Source organism: Emydura macquarii, unplaced genomic scaffold (assembly GCF_026122565.2).
Source record: "Emydura macquarii macquarii isolate MOO-44397 ecotype Brisbane River unplaced genomic scaffold, CSIRO-AGI_Emac_v2 contig_450, whole genome shotgun sequence".
NCBI lineage: Eukaryota > Metazoa > Chordata > Testudines > Chelidae > Emydura > Emydura macquarii.
Window position 1 is genome coordinate 1,636,122 of NW_027130587.1, and position 23,533 is coordinate 1,659,654.

The 23,533-nt window shown below is 49.6% G+C and overlaps 1 protein-coding gene across 3 annotated transcripts in view; it reads right to left on the reverse strand.

The window, feature by feature from the left end:
* Window positions 1–23,533, reverse strand: part of STX1A (syntaxin 1A) — a 183,988-nt gene that overhangs the window by 134,295 nt on the left and 26,160 nt on the right. For all 3 annotated transcript variants that reach the window (XM_067537738.1, XM_067537739.1, XM_067537737.1), the window contains exons 2-3: window positions 4,723–4,800; window positions 3,186–3,285 (exon numbers count right to left, since the gene is read on the reverse strand). In XM_067537738.1, coding sequence (XP_067393839.1) covers window positions 3,186–3,285; window positions 4,723–4,800 — 178 coding nt within the window. The remainder of the gene's footprint in view (window positions 1–3,185; window positions 3,286–4,722; window positions 4,801–23,533) is intronic.

Sequence of the window (23,533 nt, forward strand, 5' to 3'; positions counted from 1 at the left end):
TTAGCCATTAGAAGGACTGTGGAAGTTTAATGCCTTTTCTTGGTAATCTAATTAGACCCCTGTAGTTCAGCCATAGGTCCCATCCATTCCAAGGACACAGAGGACAAATGATAGTCAAGCTCTTATCTTCTCAGCTGCTGCAGAACAGAAACGGGTGCTGGGCAGTGCTCAGTCACAGTCAGCACCCTTGCTGGGGTGTGCACATCCTACTGCAGTGATCCGTTTGTAAACGTCTTGGTCAGGCCCCTCCAACAGCCTGGCTGCCGCTAGCCCCCACAGCTGCTCATGCAGAAGAGCAGGGGTCATTAGCCAGGGCTTGGCCTACTGAGACTTCCTCTTCTCAGCAAGAACCTGTCACAGCTCAGCAGGTTTTACTAACAACTCGCTGTCGTTCGCTGCAAGGATCCTAGCTTCCAGCACCCACCTAACCCCCACCGTAGCCCTCCTGGCAAGATATCACTGGCTCAATCACTGCTCTAATGTGAGAGGAGAAACCACAGGGCTCTACCTTTACTGCCCAAAGAGGCATTACAAAAGCATTGAGGCAAGCAGGAAATGTCCCACTGAAAGACAATGGGATTTGGGCTCAAACTTCTTGGGCACTTTTCAAAATCCCACCTCCAGCTCTGGGATGCCATACGCTGCCCATGAGCTCCCGCCTTCTATCAGCTGTCAGCCTGTTAAATAGATTCATGAACTGTAAGGTCAACAGGAGCCATTCTGATCAGCTGTAGCCTGACCTCCTGGCCACCCCAGGCCAGAAAACACCATCCCAGGAGTCCTGCAGCGAGCCCAGCACTTTGTGGCAGAGCTTTCGGAAAGATGCCCATGTATAATCACCGCAAGCATTGTGGTGCAAACACAGACAAAGAAGCCAAGGCAGCAGGTGAGGGATGGTTCTAGGAATCGTACTTGCAGGCTGAGAGCTTGGTAAACATTACCTGAGAAGCTGTGCCAGGTGCAATCAAGGATTAAGGGCTGGGTTGGCCCTGTAGCTGGAACAGCCAGAAATGAGGCAGAGAGGCAGAGTGTGTGTAGAGGACATGGCAGGAAGAGAGAGCAAAAGATGTAGAAGGGAAGGAGATGAAAGCAAACGAAGGAAGAAAGGACAACAGACAAAGGCGGTTGGGGACGGAAGGGGTAAGCCAATCACTGAGCATCTAACCCTAACATCCTCTCCCTCATCCTTCCTCTCCCGGGGTGCAACCAGAGAGCCACCCCACTGGTAGCTAGCGCACAAGGACAGTATGCAAGGCAGGAACAATTGCAGTCTGGTCTGTACACGTTACTTTACTGCCTAAGTCCAAGACTTCCCACAGTTTGAAAAGCAGCCTTCTCCCTCGCGGTCACCCCTGCAGCCCTCTCGACAAGCTATCTGCTGCTCAATCACTGTCACAAGGAACCAGGCTCAGTCCTCCAGCAGCTCCAGGGCTCTGCCCACAATCCTGGAAGGCAGCAGAGGGAGGCCTCCAGGGACGAGTGTTTGGAAAGTGAAACTCTTCACTGGTTTATGTTCCTGTTATCGGAGACCAAAGGAAGGTGGGGGGCAGCAGCGGGGAGGGGTTGAGGTGGGTGGCATCATACTGTAACCCTACCTTTTAAACAGTGTCTTTTGGAAACAGAGGCATTTCTTTCTGCGCTGCCTATTAAACCCACGTAGCATATGGAGTGGTCTGTCGGGAGCACATGGCAGCAGGCCTGGCTGCGTCCCATCAAGCTGTGCTGAACAGCTGCCTCCCGCATATTTACTCACCCCAACTCTCGCTGGCTGTGCGAAGACAAATGCATGGGCTGGTTTTTCCAGTTCAGATATCTAAATCCTGTCCCCATGGGGGCAGCTGACAGAAATCAGGTCAGGAAAAACTCCACTGTAAAAGCCTGTCCACTGAGCAACAGCAAAAACAGGGCTGGTCAAACAGGCACCTGACAGTTCAGATTCTCTGCATTTACCACGCTCACTCGTCTAGCGGTTAGAGCCTGGGACCAGGGAATCTACTAGCTCCGCCTGTGACCTCAGGCAAATCTCAACCACCCAATGGCTCAGTTTCCTCATCTATACAGTGGAGATAATAGTAATTAGCTACGTCCATTAATCATTAATACCAAGGATCAGGCTGGCCACTTCCTGGAGACCAAAATCATGTGACGGGGGAGAGAACACCTCCCTGAATGTTTACACTCAGAGATCACAGGGACCGGCACCTTAGCCGGACAGAGACAGAACAGCTGGCAACCTTTAAGGGGGCTTAGTTTACAGTCTAGATTAAGGCCCAGGTCAATTCTTACTGAATCCCGGTATAAAGCAGGGTTCCCGCCGTCCATGCACTGGACCCTCCTGAGCAGGCCGTTCAGAGATCCAGCTCCAGAGGCATCCATGCACACAAGGTGCAAATCTGCAGGCACAGAAAGGGTTGCCCCGTTTCCCAGGCTGAGCCCACAGCACTGGGAACTCACTGAGAATCCTGCCTCCTTGGTTTATTCTCCTTCAGCAGCCTGCCTGGCCCGGAGCTATTGACACGGAGCGAGCAGGCAGCATATCACCAGTTCACTCAATCAAACCCTCAGGCTAGTTCCCTTCGCAGCACCAGCAGACATTGCTGTTTCCTCGTCAGGACAGAGACTGGCGGTGGCAACAGTGTCCGTAATTCACTGTATTGACACAGAAGGGGCCCGAGTACAAGCGCTGGGTCTCACCAGCAATACCCAGAGAATTACACTTGCTGCTGGCTGAATGGAACAGGAAAATGACTCACCTGGATTAAAAGGGCCATTTGCTCTTTGCTGCCTCACTACATGCACCAGCCCTCGGGTACAGACCTCAGCCTTAAGAAGCCCCTAGTGTTTCTCCTCATCTCCCTTCCTGCCAGCCTGAAAGAGCCCCAGCAAGCCATCTAGTCTCCTCTCCTCACAGCCCAGCCCAACTCCGGCCTCTCTCTTTCCCAAACAGCTTCAATCAGGTCCACCATCATCACACGTCAGCAGCCGCTTACTTTACATCACACGCTGGTTATGCTCCAGCCATGTGACCATCAGCGCACTGCACCAGCATCTAATTCTTAGATGAAAAGACCTTTGCACGTGTTCTGTTCATCCCCTTGAGAAAGCAGATCGAGCCTCACGCAGCACAGGAGCACACCCATTTTCCCACGCCCCAAGGCCTGCTGGAACAGAAAGCCCTCACTCACTCTCATCTGGGTTGGGGGCAGCAAGAATAGCGCTGTGCTTCCTCTTCACTTCCTCCACGTTCTCAGCAATTTTATCGATGAACCCTCGAATTTCTTCCACCTGAGGAGACATGGGACAAACACACACCGCTGTTTAGCACACTCATGAGAGTGCGGTCCATGGGACAGGGAGAGGTTGCCAGACTCAAGCGCGTCCAATCATAGGAGAGCTGGGCCAGCACAGGCTGCTTCCTGTAGGAGCACTCAGATGGATACCACCTGGCTGGCTTCTCAAAGCGTGGCTACGCTGTGAAAAGAGATGCTCTGAACTGCAGCAGGGGAGTTTGGGGCCAGCGGGGGACAGTTCCCAGATTTATTACATCAGTGAGTCTAGATCACATTTGTTCAGTTTACACATTAGAAAATGGTCTTTCAAAGTGCCAGCCCAGCAAATTCCCCTGGGATCTGGGGGGGCTCCAAGCTTCCCAGCTCATGCATTTTTAGCATCAGGAATAATGGTTCTGCATCTGGGACACGGAACAATTCTGCTCAAGATGCACAAGCCAAACTACAGACAGCTCATAATTGCTGGCTCCACAGGGTTAACCAGCGTTACACTTCTTTTAGTCATGAAGGAAAACAGATTTGGCTGATAGTACAGCTGCTCTCCCAGTGTGAGTGAGAAGGTGCACTTTAAACCAGCACTTTCAGGAAGTTTGCTGATCTCTTGGGCAATGCAGCCAGGGTTTGTGTTACACTGTTTTTCTGGGCTGCCTGTCCTCTAGAATACCCTCTGCCTTCAACTCGCTGAGTGACTTTGCGTATCTCCAGCCATTGGTGGATGAGGTTTTACATCCCACATTCAACTTTTGATAGACTGCAGAGAGATGTCTTCATACCCCCCCACGCACGACGATGAAGGTATTCTAAAAAACTGCATGCATCACTCACAGCCACACACGACAAAAGAAAACCTCTCATTTGTAAGCCAGATATGTACACTGCCTTTCTGTTTTCATCAAAGCACTGAGGTATGCAGTGTGCAACAAGAAAGCCTCAAACTCTGCAGCCTTTCGGCTTCCACAGAAGACAGTGGCTTTCCTCACACGGACATATGGGCATCTGTTCTAGTTTACCAACAGTTGGTACAGTTGCCCCTTCGGTTTCTATGGATGCACCTGGGGGATCAAATTGCACATTACATCATAGGTTCTGCTGTGAAGGCTGCATCATTCTGATCGATGTCGATAGCTATATGGGGCCCGCGTCGAGGACTGACCTAGGAGGAGCTAAAGAAGGCTGACACCTGAGCATTGACAGAACTCGTGTCAATGAGAAAAAAATTCTGTTCCCACTGGCAGCTCCTAAACACGACTGTGAATCCGAATAGTGACATCAATGGGGGGAGGGGAGGGGAGAGGAGGAGGGCAAGGATGAGAACAAATGCGACCGTGTATTCTGCAGCTAATATCCAGTGGGGGGCCAGGGAGACAGCAGCACTTGTAGTGTCTGACCAGCTGCACAGCTCTGAGCTTCACTGAGAGAACGAACATCTCACCTGTTCAAAGAACTCATCCATGAAGCGATCCCGGTCCACGCTAACCGTGACTTCATCATCATCATCGCTGTCCTTAGCCTGTATAGACACAAACGCAGACATTAGCAAGCTGCTCTCGACGAACTTGACTGATCCATTCTAAGCACTCAGCCCAAACAGCGCTCGAGTCAGCAGAGCGTGGGCTTCCCCCTGTGAAAAGGTGACTCCTGTGATACAAGAGATCAACGGTGACCCTTCAGAAGGTGTGGGGATTAATTAAATGCTGACATGTTAATGGAACAAAAAAACCCACAAAAGAATCAATCCCTGGACACTGTATTTAGTGTGGTACTAACAGGCTGAGGAAATATCAACAGCAGGCTCACACACAAAGGCACAGTGAAAATCATCACTGCAACTCATGGTCAAGTCACTTAAGTGTTTTGTGCCTCCGTTTATCCTAGCGTAAAATAAGAATAATGAAATTTACACCTTTCCACAATGTGCTGGTAGGAATCATTTGGTGTCCTGATACACACTGCAGAGGACAGCGCAATGTAAACATCCGCTCCATGCACAAAAAGGAAGGCAAAAAAAACCCAGAGCCTTCACCAAACTGCCCTGGGGAAAAATTCCTTCCTGACCCCAAATATGGCGATCAGCTAAACCCTGAGTATGTGGACAAGACTCACCAGCCAGACTTCTCAGTAATAGAATTCTCTGTAATAGCTCAGAACCCACCCATCAAACGTCCCATTGGCATATCTACCACCCGAAGTCAAAGATCAGTCAATTACCAAACTAGGCTGTCCCATCAGACCATCCCCTCCGTAAATGTATCAAGCTCAGTTTTGAAGCCAGCCAGGTTTCTTGCCCCCACTGTTCTCCTTGGAAGGCTGTTCCAGAACTTCACTCCTCTGATGGTTGAAAACCTTCATCTAATTTCAAGTCTAAACTTCCTGATGGCCAGTTTATATCCATTAGTTCTTGTGTCCACATTGGCGCTGAACTTAAATAATTCCTCTCCCTCCCTGGTATTTATCCCTCTGATGTATTTATAGACAGCAATCATGTCTCCCCTCAGCCTTCTTTTGGTTAGGCTAAACAAGCCAAACTCTCACCTTTCTTGAACATGGGAGACCAGAACTGCACACAGTATTCTAGATGAGATCTCACCAGCGCCTTGTATAATGGTGCTAACACCTCCCCATCTCTACTGGAAATACCTCGTCTGATGCATCCTAGCACCACATTAGCATTTTTCACGGCCACATCACATCAGCAGCTCATTGTCATCCTGTGATCAACCAATACGCCCACATCCTTCTCTTCCTCTGTCACTTTCAACCGATGCGTCCCCAGCTTATAGCAGAAATTCTTGTTATGAGTCCTTACATGCATGACCTTGCACTTTCCACTGTTACATTTCATCCTATTTCTATTACTCCAATTTACAAGGTTGTCCAGATCTTCCTGTAAAGTTTGCCCTAATATTTCACTACGTTTTCTGTGCTCTGGTGTGGAGACATTTTGTGGAAGTTTCTACACATGTGCCAGCGTGGCACCATTCTGCCTGCAATGCCCTTGCTATTCTAGTGCACTCAGGCCTGTCGAGAGAAACGTGGGTCCCTGGTACTTCATGGTCTCTGGGCCCCCAACCCTTCCCATTTCACCCTGTTACAGACATTTGGGGGGGCCCTAGCTCAGGGCCCTGGTACAATTGTCCTTGCCATTCTCCCCCCCCCATCAGCCCTGCCCTTCCCTCCTTGGCTCTACCTAATGCATCTCAGTCCTAGCCTGCAGCTCACCTCTCCTGGAAATTCCAGCACTGGGCTACCACACGTCTGTGCCTCCATGCCTCACTTCCAAGCCCACTGTGTCCCTATTATTCCAGTTCTGGCTCCAGCCAAGCCCTGTTTGGAGAAATAACAGGGTGTCTCCCCTAAGCTTCCCAACTTCAAACACAGATGAAATTGCTTAGATCCATCAGCAAGACAGGAGTCTTCCAATCAGCCCACTTCAGTGACACGGTCACTGTTAGCCATGACCAAGAAATTCACTCCGGGACTCTCAGAAACGGGAGACATTGTGTGTCCATCGGTAACACTGCCCCTCATGCCTTGTATTCCTCCAAACGCAAGCCCGAGGTCATCACTTGTCTGGCAGTCCTTTCTTGCTGCCTCCCTCTTTGTTTTTAAATCCCAAAAGAAAGCAAACCCCAGTCGCATTTTCCTTTACAAAATGTCACCGCTGTCCAGTTGTATTACTCGGAGTGTGCTTTCACCCCCATGGTGCCCTTCTTCACATGTTCTGCCCTTTCCCTTTTCCTGATGGCCCGAGCCAAGGTGGTACGGGGACAAACACTGATCTCCTGCCCCTCAGTCACTCACCAATCTGTGGCGAGAAATACCATAGCTACTTTAGCCTTACGTTTGCACTGGACGCACAAACAAGCTTTGCACACAGACAAGGCAGTGTCACATGCTTCCATGATTACCAGTTCCACACAGTTATACATTCAGCATCTCCTCAAACTGGTATAATTGTCTAGGGGTTTGTGCTCCACCAGATAATCTATTTGTTTTGAACGTTACTAAGGACTCTCTCTGTTTCATTAAGACAGACTGCACTTTCAAACTGCCAAATGGCTAGGAAGAATCTGAGACCACTTAGGAAGCCTGTCGCACGGACAGTTAACACGCGCTACGCTTGTACGTGCCAGGGAAGATTTCATCAGAAAATTCTCTGCCCGGTGTATGCAGCTGAATACATGCTGTGCCTTTACTTACAGCTAGTGTCATGCTAAGTGTACGTCTACACTGGAATAAAAGAACCGTGGCACGTGGCTGGCCTGGGTCAGCCAACTTGGTCCTGGGTCCATCTATAAGAGCAGCTGGTGCCTCCACCCGCAGAAACAACCCCTAGTGCAGAGAACACAGGGCTGGTCCCTTGGGAAAACATTTCAAACAATCTCACCCAGAGAAGTGTCTGTCAGACCACAGATAATAAAACACCTATCACAGTTCCCAGGGTCTTAAACCAGTGAGTGGGGCTTTATTAGATATGAGGAACTCAGGAGAGGGGACAATGGAAAAAGGGATCGCGGTTACTAAGGATGAAACCAACAATGCATAACCCCTACCACTCCCAAACGTACAGCCAGGAAAAGCCAGCCTGCGCAGCTCGCCAGCACCTGCCTCGGCAACCAGCGAGTTCAGGTCCAGTGCTGAACGCAGCGGCCAGTTTAAAGCACGATACCAAAACAAACAGAGAAGCGTTCTTACAAAGCCCCCGCCCCACAACGGGGCAGACGGTGCACGTGGCTCTCTGGTCTGGATTCCACTGGACAGGTAGGCTGGCATTTGGTAGGCTGCCCATGATTCTCCTCGGCCTTCTGCGGAGATGATGCTGTCCAATGGCCCAGAAATCCCTAAGGGGCTCAAAGTCCTCCCTTGGGAGGGAATGTGGAGGGCAGAATGGTCCTTCCTGGCTTGTCTCCCTGCACGCTCCCAACACAGCCAAAACTGAAAGGCAAACCAAACCCTTCCTTCATCTCGGAGCTCTGGCATCCAGGCCAGTTCTCTCCCTGCCCTGGACCCAAGGCAGTCTGGGAAACGGAGTCCTGAACCTCTGTAGTCAGTGCTGATGCAGTACAAGGGGTTCGCCCCATGGCTCAGTGCGGTACTTCAGGAGCAACTCTTACAAAGGGGTTACAGCATGAATCACTATAACCCTCCATCGACTCTCCCCCCAGGATCCTGGGAAGATGTAACAGAAACAGATCCTGGAGACACAAGTAACGCGCAATGGCAAACACAAACCTTGAGTGGGGCAGGTCCTGCCTCTTACACAAATCCTGCCTAGAAAGCCTCCAAGGGGCTCCGACTCACCTTTTGCATCTCTTTTCTGAGACCACATGAACATCTCTCTCAGGTAGCAATATTTCGAAGGGCTAGTCTACACTGCCGGCGACATTCGGGGGAAGTCGACAGAAGATACGCAAGCTACTCTACGGAGAGTGGCTTACGTATCGCCCGTCGACTTCCTAACTTCTACGTAGCACCATGTCCCCACTACGCTGCACCGAGGGGAAATGCCCTCCCATCGACACAGCGTGACTCTTTTTGCAGGGGTGGATTAATGCCGTCGACTTCCGGATCGATTGAGCGGGTCTCCACTCAATCGATCCCACAGAATCAACCCAGCGGCGACGACAGAGCCGTGGTGAGTGTAAACATACCCTCAGGCACACAGCACCAAGGTATCTAAGTCCCATGAGACTGGATCAAAGCAGACTGCTGGGGTGTGTGTGTGTGTGTGTGTGCGCGCACATAGGCAGGGAGATAATTCACCTAAAATACTTGTTTCTTTACCAAATGTTGCAACCCTCAGAGCGCTCATTGCTAAAACCACACCAAATCCAGAAGAACACTGGGTCGGGGAGGGGGACTCTTAACATCTTTCTAACTCTGAGGCATCGTCTGTAAAACCTGATGGGCCATGGCACTCCTGTCAAGTGTAATCCACGTAGCCACGTTGGGAAACGCCGCACCGGAACGCTCCTCTAGCGATGTGGACAGACTGACTGGCGAGGAGAACACATCAGAGATGGGAGCGAGAAAGCACGAGAGACAAGCACTCTTGAGAATTCCTTTTATTTACCCGTTAGCGATAGGACTGTATTTTCTGTTAGCACATATCTTCCAGGCTGGCACACTGCACTGTGCGAGCCCCTGCAGCTAGCAAATACATTTCGTTTCACTAGAAGAGACAGGCAAACGCATTTGGGAGATTCACATCAGCAGCTCCTCCTCTCCATGCTCTGCATTACTCTGCGACTTGCTGCAGAATTTTGGGATGTGCGGGTCCCCCACTCGGCTAAACCCCTGCACGTACAACGCGTGTTCTCAAGGGCAGATGCCTCGTTTAACCAGCAAACTTCACAGGCAGTTTTGGCAAGACAAGGGGTGAAGGATGACGGACACCAATGTCTGCCAAAACCAATCCCCCTGCAACATCAGGAAACTGTTTGGATGAGAGGAAAGCATACCCGTTAATCCTGACAAATAATCCTTGGTTGCTGCTGTAGAGGAAGGGGAAATAAATCCAAGGTCCCTAACTAAAATACCCCAGGGGAAGATACCTTCCCAGCCCCAAATTAAGGGCCCAGTCTAGATGCTCACTAACAGCAACAGAAGCAGGATCCCATCCATGGCCAGTTTATGCAGAGCGTGGATGATAACCCATCATAATTTGCATCTAATGCCATTTACACACCAAGATACTGAGTAAAAGTTTGAAAAATGCCTATGTGATTTAGTTGATCCCGTTTTCAAAAGTGACCGAGGCCTGGTCTACACTACAAAGTCAAGTCAATGCAAGCTGCCTTGTGTCATTGACCTAGCTGTGCATGTGTCTACACTGAAATGTCTCCCACCGAAGTAAGCTCTCCCTTAGGCTGACATAGTAACCCCTCTCCCAAAGGGCACTGAGCCAGGGTCAAGGCACTGAGGTCGATGCAGCGTGAATGGAAAGACTGTGTTACCGTGTTGACTAACAGTTGACCCACATTTCCCTGACATTGACCACTCTGATCACAATTGTCAACTCCACTGCACAGGCGTCACGGAGACCAGAAAGCACACTTCCCACCCCAAAACCCTATGAATTTTTAAATGCCTTTTCCCGATTGTTTATCCTGATGAGCACATGTAGCAGCTCTCCCCTGTTGTGTGCAACTGTCCAGCACACCATGCCGGCTACATGCTCCTCCAGACGTACTCTGGCCTGGAGCAAACAGGAGATATTGGATATCCTGGGCTCGTGGGGAGAAGAGGCTGTGCAGGCACAGCTACAGACCAGACATCCACAGGCAGATTTCAGTGGGGAACAAGGGAAGGGGTACAACAGGGACCAGCAGCTGTGTCACGTGGAAGCGAAGGAACTGTGGCAGAAGACCAGCGAGGCCAACAGTCGATCCAGTGCCGAATCACAGACCTGCTGCTTTTACAGAGAGCTGCACGCCATATTTGGCAGAGACCTCACCCTCCGCCCAACTCCACTTCTCTTTGCTGTACCACTACCTCTTCTAGTCTGAGTGCCTTCATGCAATAGTGCCTGCAGAAAATGCAAGTTAAAAAGAACTCCATTAAAACCTTAATCGATTTCTGGAACAGAGCTTAAAGAAGGGGAATTGATTACAGTTTTAATGTCTTTGCTTTTAACTTGCATAGAATTTTTTTAAGTGTTTTGGTTACTCAATAAAACTATTTTTTGGAAATAATTCATCTTTATTAGTTCCCAAGGTATGTTGTAGAATGCCTGGTAGTGGCAAAAGCACCCACATACTTGGTATTGTACACTATGACACAGCTCACAGGTGAGTGACAAACCATGTAATAATCATAAATGTACAGCAAGCACCACAAAATTCCTAACAGCACCCCACACTGCAGGGCAAGATAGAACACAATACACTACAACGTATTACTGTGGCTCGCTATTAAAGAGCTTTTTCAAAGCCTCCCTGAGTGTTCAGGTCTTCTGAGTTTCAACAACCAGACACAAAAGCTCTCAGTAGCCAGCTGCTCCACCTCCACCCACCTGCAATTCCCCTCCCTCCCCCCCCCCCCCTTTGCCTCATAGATATTTTGCAGGATACAGCAGGCAGCTAGAACCATTGGGATGTTTTTCTCACTGAGACCTAATCTTGCAAGTATACGATGCCAGCGTCCCATCAATCTACCCAACGCACATCCAACTGCCACTCTGCACTTGCTGAGCCAGTAGCTGAACCTCTCCTTGGGGCTACCCAGGTGACTGGTGTACGGCTTCATGAGCCCAGAGAATAAGGAGCAGGCTGGATACCCCAGGATCACATTTGGCATTTCAACATTGCCAATGATAATCCGCCAGTCAGGAAAGAAAGTCTCTGCTTGTAGGTGCCTGTACAGATCTGTTTTCTTAAAGATGTGAGCATCATGCACCTTCCCTGACCAGCCCACATTGATGCTGGTGAAGCATCCCTGCTGATCCTCCAACACTTGCATAACCACAGAAAAAATGGCCCATTTTGCTGATGTACTCAGTGACAAGGTGGTCTGGTGCCAAAACATGGATGCGTGCACCGTCTTTCGCCCACCGCAGTTCAGGAACCCCACCACTGCAAACTCCTCCGTCGTGTCCTACACATGGCCAAGAGTCACAGGCCTATGCAGCAGGAGACAATTCATGGCCCTGCACGGTTGCATGACAATGACCCCACAGTTGATTTTCTACTCCAAAATGATCTCCCACTGACCAGTAGCAATCCGACACTGCATGTTTCCACAGGAGGATCGCCACTCGCTTCTCCGCTGTTAGTGCGCCTCTTATTCCGGCGTCCCTGTGCTGGAAGGGCTGGAGCAAGCGCAGCACACCAATACAGGAATGTGGCCATGCACATCCAAAAGTTCTGCAGCCGCTGCTTGTCATCCCAAACCTGCATTACAATCCGATCCCACCAGCCAGTGCTTGTTTCTTGGGCCCAGAAACAGCACTTCACCATTTGCAGCTGCTCCACGAATGCCACAAACCTTGAACTAGTTCTTGCTCTGACACACAGCAGTCTGCCCTCCAAGAAATCGTCACATACCCGTGGCTTTTCTTGTGGCTATGCAAATATGAGAGGATCGTGTGTCCTGTGTTTGCAATGCTCATGACAACACTGCAGAGCTGTGCAGGCGCCATGCTTCTCTCAGAGATGGTGGACAGCAGCAAGTCCTGCACGGGTTTGTGGGATTTTAAAAAGAGGCACAAAAACGATGGGATAGAGATGGTGTTGTGGGAGAAAGTTCCATGATGGGAACTTGACCATGCAGCCCCAGTCACCTTTGCACAACTCATTTCTGCCCCACCATGCATTGCCAAAACTCCCCTAAAAACTGTGCGCTGGGTGACGGCAAGCTGCCACCTGGGATACCTACCTGTGTGCATCACACTGTGAATCGAAACAAGCATTCCTGCTGAGTACGCGCAGCGCCCACACAAGGAGCCAAGCATGCACACGCACAAGCGACATGCTAACTACGGCAGGCTTATGCCTGTGTAACGTGCATCGGCAAAAGTCAGTAGAGTAGACAGGCCCTTCGGCACTTCAGTCTAACTGTCACTGAAAGTCGATGGGACCTAGGCTCCTAAATCACAGCGTTTCTGAAAATGTTACTCATTATATCCCCAACATCCAAATAGCTGTCCATTTCTTTCCCTGCCTATTAATAGCACTAACTTTGCAAAAGGAAGGTTTAAAATCAAAGTAACATTGTTTAAGAAAATCTACTGCATTTTTCATGCTAATGTTGCTGTGAGCCCATTTCTTCTTTAGTTATTCTGTTTTATATGCTGCACAACTCCCACACCTCCTCCAACAACCTCCTTAAAATATGCCTGCTCTGTGATGCCTTCCCAACTGCAATGATCCGTTTCCACTCTGTAACTGCTTGTAGCAGGCAGCCTGTGATGTGCCAGGTAAGGCCTTCCCATTGGACTGCATCCTCTATGCCTACCACACTGCATATAGAATAAGAAAACTAAGAAATTCAGGAGTCATCGCAAACTTTCATAATTTAGTTCTGCCATAATGATGCAGCCTCCAGAAGAATCGACTGCCAAATCACCCTTGTCCCATGATCCTGTCAGATCTCACAAGGCAGGGTCAGTACTTACGGAGACCTCCAGCAAACAAGCAGAATCTGCGATAAGTAGTGTTGGAGATTCAGTTGCTAGCCCTCTTCCTTTCCAGTCTGTGCTGTGTACTGCTGCTGTTCACAAGTAGCCTGGCTTCTCTCCACTCAGTCAGCCTCTGGAGAGCTTGCTGTATGTTACACTAATCCCTCTGTCACCAGAGACACAATGGCACTGTTTGTAAGAGCTGAGGTGCTAGCCCCCACGTCTTGGCCAAATTCCATGTTGGCAATTACATTCTGCTTCCCTAAATTCCAGGGGCAGTTTCAGGACTCATTTTTCTGTCCACGCCTGCTGCACACTGTTGCATTTTTTAACAGCTGCCACTTTATCACAAATGAAAGAACATGATGATTAAGAAGAGGTGAGCACACAGGGCTCCAGGTGAGGATAAAAGGTCATTCCAGTTCCCGATTTTTATTAGAACCTAGCATTTATGTTTAACACAGCAGCTATTTTCCTCTATGTGCTAGCATGCTGCTTTTAAAACAATTAAACAGGGGTTTGCTCTAAATTTCAATTTTAAAATATATATAATCCTACTTAGTTAAATCTCCCTTACTAGTTTGATGTTTTCTCGGGATTATTTTTGACTCAGTATTTTGCTCATGAGATCTTTATAAAGAATGGGTATTTCAAATAGACAATCTCCTCCATCCATGCTATTTTTATTCCCCTGTATTTATAGGAGTTTATAATATTTCAAGCTAAACACATTCAAGTTGTAAGGAATTGCCACATGCCATTGGAGAATGAAATGATTTGTAGCATATTTTATAGTGTATGTATCCAGTGCTTAATTTCTAATGCAAGAGGTGCCGGGGCTCAAGCAATTTGTTTACATTCATAACTGACGCAGCAAGCCCAGAGGTGCTGGGGCTATAAACTGCCAAGCCTAGAGGTGCCGAGGCAAAGCCCTGGCACAAAATAAGCACTGGATGTATCCCTTATTTACATCATGTGTTGTGAGGCTGAACTAGTTAAAGAGCTGTTAGACCCATGGATGAAAGGCCTTTAAGGAGAGCAAAATACTATCCAGAACTCAAAAGGAAATTAGGCTTAAAGCTACTTGGGTCAGAAAATGTGCCTCTTCCGTGATCTGAAAAATGCCCCTCTTCCGTGATCTGAAAAATGCCCAGCACTCTCCAGGTGCTATATAAAGTAATAAGCCAATGGAAGGGCAAGCTCTGTCAGCCCTTTGTACAGTATAGTTTGCGGGTACTGAAATTCACATTTGCTCTTGTGTGGCCATTCTTCCACATGGCAACTTAGAGTAACAGCTGAGGGAAGCCATGTCAGACCACTGGTCAGGAAGGGTTGGTGTGATCTGGAAAATAAGCAGAGGACAAAACTGTGAGACTGGCAGACCCGGGGCCAGCACCTGCGAAGGCCCCCATGGCTCAACTGAACACGGACAAATCCATGTCTGGAATCAGGCTGGCTCACCTGGGTGCAACTATGGTTAAAATAGGGACCAGACTCATAAGATCGTGTTTAGTCTTTATTGAATACTTGTGAGTGGCTGCCTGCAGAAGCATCTGTCTGTATCCCATATTGTAAGGTAATATCTGAGCATTTGCATTATAAGCCTCTATAATTGTGTAAATCACCGAACAGGAGAGAGACATGAACTAGCGTGAAATGCTGGCCTCCAGCAGAAGGGGTTATTGTCCTGCCCAGCAAGGAAGACGCATCAACATCAGACAAACAATTGCGAAACATTAAAGAGGACAAAAGACTTTGCTGATTGCTCTCCAATCTCCATCCCCATTAAGACAAGTCATGCAAGTGAATTCCTCCCAGTTTCCTCTGCAGCTCAAAGCGCAAGGGGGAAGGGAATAAAAATTGATAACAAGAAAGACCTGTATCTCTATGCTGCTTGGATTCTGAGAGGCAAGATTTTCTGGGCATAACCAAGAGATCCCCAGTGCTTAGCCTGGGTTAGCCCTAAACGGCATATAGAGTTTGCTTATTACAGAAGCTTCTATTACCTTTCGACACTTAAGAATGTAACTCATTCTTTACTTGCTTTAACCTTGTAAATAATTCTTGTTTCTCTTTCCCATCAATACATCTGTAGACGGTCTATCATAGGATTGGCTACAGACGTGGTCATTAGTGAGATCTAAAGTGCAACTGCCCTGGGGTAAGTGACTGATCCTTTGGGACTGGAGTAACCTAAATACTGCTGGGATTCTTGGTGCAAGGGACCATCTATCACAAAGGTAGGCTCACCTGGGTGGCAAGGCAGACTGGAGTACCCAAGGGTCTCTGTGACTTCATGTTGAGGCTGTTATAGTGATATCAGCTGAGGAGTTTACACTTGATAATTGGTAGGTGAAATCTAAGTATAGAACTCACAACCAATTTAGGCTTTGTGCCCTGAGGTTGGTACTAACCCTCTCAAGCCACTGCAGAACAGTTTGACAGAAATAATCTAGGAACTCTCAGAACAGAGCCACTCAATCTCCATCCACCGCGGGGTTAGTAATGAGACCTCAGCCAATCACTATAGGCAAGAAACCAGCTCCCTCGTTTTAACTAACACACCTTTTGACGTAGCATTTTTAGAAGAAGTAGCCTTAGAAAGGGACACTGAAACCCTGCAGCAACAATGCTCTTTGAGAGCTAGGTTATGCAGTCAAACCAACTTGCATCGTAAGTAAAAATGACACAAAGACTGTATTAGTCCTTCTGGCAACCGATCCCTCCTTTTTAACGTCTCCTTGCTCCTGGATGCCCTCTAGAGTTAAAGTAGCTTGAAAGTGCCCTTCTCTAGATAACTGAACTCTGGGCCCTGTGTCCATAATGCAATCTCTCAACCCAGAGAGTAAAAGCTCACTGGAGAGCTGCACACAGCAGATACAGCATGATGAGAAAGGAAAAATGCTTATCCCAGCCATGCTGGGAGTCAGGCGTAGATAAAGCCGTCATCAGTTCCAAGATCTGGCTAAAATTACCAGCCAGGCTGAGCTGAAAGGGAGCTGTGAGGCTTTCCCTAGTCCCTGTTGCAGACACCTCTTAGGAGAGTTGTGACTAGATATTAGCCTCTCGACACAAGAGCAGCGCTTCCTAATTGGGCAGAAAGTGAAAAGAAATGTGAGAAACTAATTCAAGCTATTTCACACAGAGATTCCCACATCCAATCAGACCAAAGATCCATTATTAGGACTAATTATCTGCAGTGCAGTAGAGCATAGAGGCTCCAATCAGAATCAGATCTTGTCTACACTAGAAAAATAAGTTGACCTAACATAAGTCGATTTACAGCCACCAGGTGGCTGCTGTCCACACTCCCCTCCTTGGGTTGGGGGTGTGCATCCTCACCAGGAGCACTTCCCCCAACCTAAGAGAGGCCATGTGAGAGCCTGGTCTCTCAGCTCCCTGCCGGGAACCCCACAGGCCCCTGGATTGCCAGCGGGCTGCTCCCCCACCCACTCCACTCCGGGAGCCAGCCCCAGGCTTCTCCCCTCCCTGTTCCCTGCCAGGAGCTGGGGGAAGCCACCAGGGGCTTCCCCTTTCCCTCTTCCCAGGGAGAAATTGACACAACTGCCCAGGCTCCTGGGGGGGAGCAGGCAGAGAAGCAGCCCAGGGAGCAGAGGGAGACCAGCTGCCCCGGCTTCTTGCCCCGCGGTGTGGTGAAACTGACAAGAATGACAGCCCCACAGCCAATGTAGGGGGGACACAGTGTCTACACTGACACCGCGTCGACCCAACTAAGCTGATATAAACCGACACATTTCATCGAGGTGGTTTATGATGTCGGCAGAGCAGGGGAGTTACATGGGGGGAGGAGCATTTCAGTCGGTGTACACCTCCTCTGGATTGTTCCCAAAACTCTCTAGTGCAGACCTGCCCTCAGACTCTGCCATGTGAGCTACTGTCCAAACAAAGAGTGAGACACAGTCCCTCCACCAAAGAGCTTACAATCTAATGTAATCAATCCAGCGCAGTCCAGGGAGTGGTCTCCAATAGTGGCCAGCAACTTATGCTTCATAGGGAAGTGTAATAAAGACCCCTTCTGGCCATGGGATTGAATAACTATCCGTAGGGGAAGCTCATCCAAACCCAGGCACCTAGTGGCTGGCTTTTGTCCTGAAGCAGGAAGGTTTACACCCAGTATACATTTTTGTCCTCTGAGGATATTTACATTCAAAGAAGCTTCTAATCCTTTTTGGAATCCTATTAGCCCAAATAATACCTTGTAGCAGTGAGTTCCATGGGTTACTATTTGCACAAAATATTTCCTTTCCTCAGTTTTAAATATGTGCCTGTTAACGCTCTTGGTGCCCTCTTGTTCTTGTATTGTAAGAGAGTAAACAGGAGCACCCTCCTCACTGCCATTCTTTACTGGAGAGCTCTTTCTTGTCACTTCTTACTTCTTTTTTCCTCTAGATGGAATAGTCCTAACCTCTTAATCTCTCCTCCTCCTGACGACTTGCCATGCTGCTAATCATGTTTATTGCCCTTCTGTGGGCTGTTTCCGTTTCTGTTATGTCCCTTCTGGGACAGGGTGATCACGAGGCTCAAGGAAGGGACTTCTGACATAGCCACAGCCAGCATTTCAAAGGGCTTTGCCATCTTAAAGTCCATCCCCTACCTTACAGGCAGCTGGGGTAAAGAATGCAAGGTGTAGCTGGCATGACGATGGGTATTTAGGCCTGTGACTACACACACTGCTGCCTCCTGAATACCCTGCAAGCAGTACAGAAGTCCTGCTAAGGGGGAACTACAAGGATGGAGCCTCATTGCAAAGTTACTGCAGGTCAGATGAGGGCTCTGTGACCCCCAAGAACCCACTTACGCCGGTGGGCAAAGGGCACCCTTATGTAACAGTAAACCCCAGTATGTCTGACAAACGCACATCACCCAACACACTGTTGTCAGAATATTTATCCAAGCAGCGTCTTGTAAGGCGGCATATGAAAACTGGTGACGTGCTGGTCATGAATATCGTTGTGTGATGAATGTAAGGGGTGGGTATACGCAGTTATGGATGAGTGCTGGAAATAGGTTCTTGTAAAAGGGTGGCGGGGAGAGGGAGACAGACTCATCTCTCACGAGTGGCCCCCCTAGTGCGAGTACATGTGCCTGCACTTTCTTCCTCTAATCAGGGCGGGTCTTGGGCAGCTCAGCCCTCCAGCTGAGCCACACACAGTCTGTACATGGATAAAAAAGCCCTTCCCTGGGCTCAGTCCCTTAATAGTCCTGGCCCTGGTATGGGGCCATGTCCTCAGGGCTCCCTCCCTGGACCTTCATCGCCTGCTTTGGCCTTTCTGGTTCCCACTCTCCGGCCAGGCCTCTAAAAGAATTCAGCTCCCCGTCTCAGGTACATCCAAGTCCCGGCCACATCCCCAGTGGCTGGTGGGGGGAACCCAGGCCTGCCCTCTACGCTGGGTGCCAGCCCAGGGACCCTTTCAGTAGTAGCCATCGGCTGTGTCCCTTTTCTCAAGCCATGCCACTGCCCAAATTCTCTGGGCCACTTCCCTGCAGCCCTGCACCATCTTCACCCTTACCTCAGACCTTGCCTTTGTACAGTCCCAGCAACCGGCCCAGAACTCCTTCTTGCTCTCCCCAGCTTCTGCCGTATGCAAGGTCCTTCTAGTTATTCCCTCAGTCAGCCAGATACACCAACCGCTCCTCCAGCTCCTGCAAGGAACTGCTTGTCCCTGACTCTGCAGCTCCTTTTTATAGGGCTCTCCTGTCCCCTGACTGGCTGCTCCCGGAAGCCTTTCTAATTGGCTGCTTTCCCTGCAGCCACTCTAGCCCACTCAGAGTACCTCTCCACTGCTCCTCTCCTGGGATGAGTGTGACAGGACCCCAAGGCTTCCAGCAGGGAGCCTTTGGTCCTAGTTCACCCCGTCAGTTCTTAAAACATGTTACAGAGGCAGCTGACAAATAAGCTGCCCTAGACAAAGGGATGTTGTTTTACTTCTCTGCATGGACCAAACTAACAGGCAGATGAGAAAACAGCAGGGCTTGATCACAAGCAAAGGACAATAAAAGTACATTTGCATCTCAGATAAACAATGCGATCAAGTCCATTGAAAAAGCCAGTTGACCAAAGGATGAAGAAAGGGCTTGGTGCCTGCACCTCAAAGAACAAGCAGCAAGGGAGAGAAACTTTGTCTGGGCTTTCTTTTCAAAGCAGACATGTCAAAGGTTTGCAGGACTATTAAAGGAAAGAATGGGGACGTCACTGTTATCTGTCATTTAAGGGACAAAAGGGGCCAGACCTCTTGGAATCTGTGAAAGGTGTATCCCTGTCCCTTCCGTCCGAGGCCCCGCCCCTACTCCATCCCTGCCAGCCGGCTCCTGGAGCAGCCCCAGCCCCCGGCAGCACCTGGTCGGTGCCCAGAACCATCCTGAGCCTGGGCTGCCCAGAGGAGCACTGAGCCCTGCTGTGGGCTGCACGCGGCGAGCGGCAGGTGTAGGGGTAGAGAGAAGGAGGCGAGGCCACCACGGCCTAGACGTCCAGCAGGGGCTGCACGTGGGCAGCTTATCCCCCCTTACCCATGACCTATTATACCGGCTGCCCATGCATCGGAGTACTGTTATACTGAAGTTGGGTGGTCATACTCAGTTGAGCCAGCAGGCTGGGGTGTATTCTGTCTCTTTGGAGACACTGGACTCGGTCATTTCTGTGAGTGTCTCCAGTGACAGGGGCTGGCTGCTGCGGAGGAACGCTCTTCCAGGGGGCTCGGGAACCGGAGTTCACTGAATATCATCTGCAAGGCACGGTTAACATTGGCAGAGTGTCAAGGAGTTTGCTGGTGAGGTGGGCAGACCTGCCTGGCAGGGAGCTGACACACACAGTTTCAGCTCCAGCAAAGCTGCTTAATGCTGTAATGGGGGTAACAAGGTGACTTGCAGTTTTGGGCGCCCCAAGAAAGCATCACAGGCACCATCTGTGCAAACCACACTACTAAAAACCCCTCCGTGCTATCCCCGGTCAGACACACGTGGTTCTCATTGAGAAGCTGGGTGTCAGAAGTAAAGTCAGCCTGACTACCTTGACTCACTGTCTCTGATCCAATAGCCTCAATATGCATGGACTCAAAGGAGGAGATGGCTCCCTCTACCTACCTAACAAGGCTTCTGTTTCTCATGGTTGAGGAGGAGATGCCTCCAGCCAGAACCAGTGCCCACGCGTTCCCACGGAGGAGACTGTAACTGAAGGATCCACTGACCCTCCTGTACCCTGTACTGATAAATGACCTTACCAAGAGACCTCAGATGGAGACAGTGCAAGGAAAATAGGATGGAGCGTTCAGAAATGCTGCCCATCATCAACTCCCTGGGCAATCAGACATAACTGATCACTCCTGCCTTTCAGGTCTTACTGCAGCCGCTGACACGCCCTAGTTTTACCAGTACAGTTAAACCACTGGAGTTATCCCAGTATAACTCCCCTTTGGGTACCCTTGTTCTAGAAAGAGTGGCCTTTTTTCAACTGAGATTAAACCGCTTCCAAAGAGGCATAAGCTAACCCAGAAAAAGGCACTCTCGTTCTGGAATAAGAGTGTTCACGTGGGGAGTTATACCACTATAACTGCAGCGCTTTACATCCACACCCTACCTTGCGCCAACGTAACCTCCCATGCAGACAAGCTCTGCGTTTCCAAGTCACGTCAAAAGCTGCTGAGTGGTTGCAGCAAGGGGGCGTAGCCTCCCATGGAGATGGACAGGGAGGAACCCTCAGAGCCAGGACACTCATGCCTGTCCTGCCGGAAGCACAAGGGCAGGACATGAAGGGGAGGTGTAAAAGACAAGCTCTCTCTCCAGCTCAGTTGGGCTAGAACTGCCAGAGGAGAAGGATGTCTCTCGCCCATCGCTGGTGCCCAAGCCAGACCACGGCAGCGCCAAGGACCCGGATGAACTGCGGGAGCTGCCTCCCACCTCGGACCCCAAGGAGCTGTTGGGGTTACCGCTCTGCCCTGTTAGGGCCTTGGGCTGGGACCCAGTGGAGTAGAGCGGGGCTGGGACCCCCTACGCCCTCCCCTGCTGCCGACCCCACCCTTGGGGTGCCAGATACCTCATCATAGGCCAGGAGGCCTGATTGCCAGCTCTGCCCCCTGCCTGAGGGGCCGGAGCCCCTTGAACACTAATTCCCCCCTTTGAGCTTTTGTCCCCACAGAAGCACTGTAGCGAGGGGACGTGGCCTCCCTCCCAGCTGAACAGGGAGGGATGGCCCAACGCCCTCCAGTGGTCCAGAGTAAGCAGAATGACTAACTAACTTGGTCTCAACTGCAGAGGAAGGCAAGAACTCAGATGTGACTGGGAGACTCTGTGAACAACTTGCTAATCAATTATCTGGCAATTTGGCTCTTATTCAATATAAACCTCGTTCCTTCATCAGGTGCTTTCTGAAAGACCGCGGAGCAGCATAAGCCAGCTGAACAGACTTGAAACCGGCTCGCTGCGAAACACTGGTGTGCCCAAAAGCAACAGGCAAGGGGGTTGTGACAGACAGAGTGACCGCGTCTCTGTTGTCCTCAGAAGTTAGGCAACAACTTTCTCTCGTTTTATATTTTATTTGCATTTCACACTCATGCCCATGCCCAGATAGATTTATGGATACAGCACAGGTACAGCTCCGGCGCAGTATCAGCCACTTAGCACGGGACACAAACTAAACGAATAGCAGTATATGAGGAGAAACACACACGTCGCTAATTAGCTCAGCTAACCTTCTCCCCAGCAAGCTATCCAAATGGAGCGTGAGGGGGAGAGAAGAGTTGACAACATGATGTATTGGTGGGACTGTTTTCCCAAAAGAGTCCCTGGGAGCTTTACAACAAGCCAGACGAAAACAGAGAGGCCACTTTAGCTCCGTTACCTCTTTTAAATGCCATTAACTTTAAACAGGAACAGGCCTTGGCCCTACAAGACTTAACCTCCTGAGCTCCCGTCTTCAGCGTTGACAGTTATTCTCATTTATCAGACATCTCCACTGAGCTCCCAAAGCCGCACCCTGCCATTCGCTGTGAAATCTCAGCCACTTTTCATTTGATTCTCTTGGTAAAATTTCTGTCTTTTCCTTATCAGCAAAGCAACATAGTGTGTGGCACAACCTGTACAATCCAGCCTTCCTGCAGAGGGAATTTGTCCAAGCAAGGGCTGCGGGATTTGGCCTGACCCATGTGTACACACAGAGCAGTGTGTTCACTGGTACGTAGTGAAAAATCACACTACACAGAATCTGTAATGAGCTCACTAATTTTTCTTTTCAAGCCAAGGGAACCCAAACTAATTTACTTGAATAACCAAGCTCTGGCTGTGATTTTGAGTACACAGATAAAGCCAGTTCTCATGACATGCACGGGGCACCGGTTTACTACTGCACATGCACTTTAGAAGCTACAACAGATGGACAAGGCCAAAATAATTCTGCAGAGAGCCACATGGAAGCTTCTCCATAGTCCTTGGAACGCTGTGAGGCACATGTTACAGAGAACGGACGCCAGACTCCCTGGAAATGTGGTCTGACCTCGCCTTCTGTGAAGCTCTGCCATGCTAGGCAGGAAGATGAGAGAAGCTTGCTGCATTTTTGCCATTAGATCTTCATGTAAATTAGTTTCAAGAATCCAGAGGTTGATATTTCATTCTGCTACAAATAAAATAAAACACACTACTGCTCTGCAGGGTGGCATTTACCTCTCACATCTTTTGGTTACATTTAGAGACAGGCCCAAGAGACAAAGTTCAAATCCTTCCTCAAAGTTTGGGACGTCCCGAGCCAGAAGTTTGCTTCAGGCCCATCTCTAATTACTTCTTGTCTGATTAGTGACAAGAAATTTCCTGAGTTGTTACACGCAAAATAGTGACGACAAGAAAACACACAGGGCTTGTCTACACTTAAAGCACCACAGCGCACCACTGGAGAAGCGTTCTTCTGTCAGTGCTAGTACTCCACCTCCCCAAGAGGTGTAGCTAGGCCAATGCGAAAATTCTCCCATTGACCTAGCGTGGTCTGCAGTGGGAATTAGGCTGGTTTAACTGCATCGTTCAGGAGGTGTCAGTGGTAGACTGATGGGGGGAGGGAGGAGGCCATGGCCCCTGGATGCCGGCCTCGGTGGGGAGGGAGGTGCACCGGCTGGGCTCTCTTTGG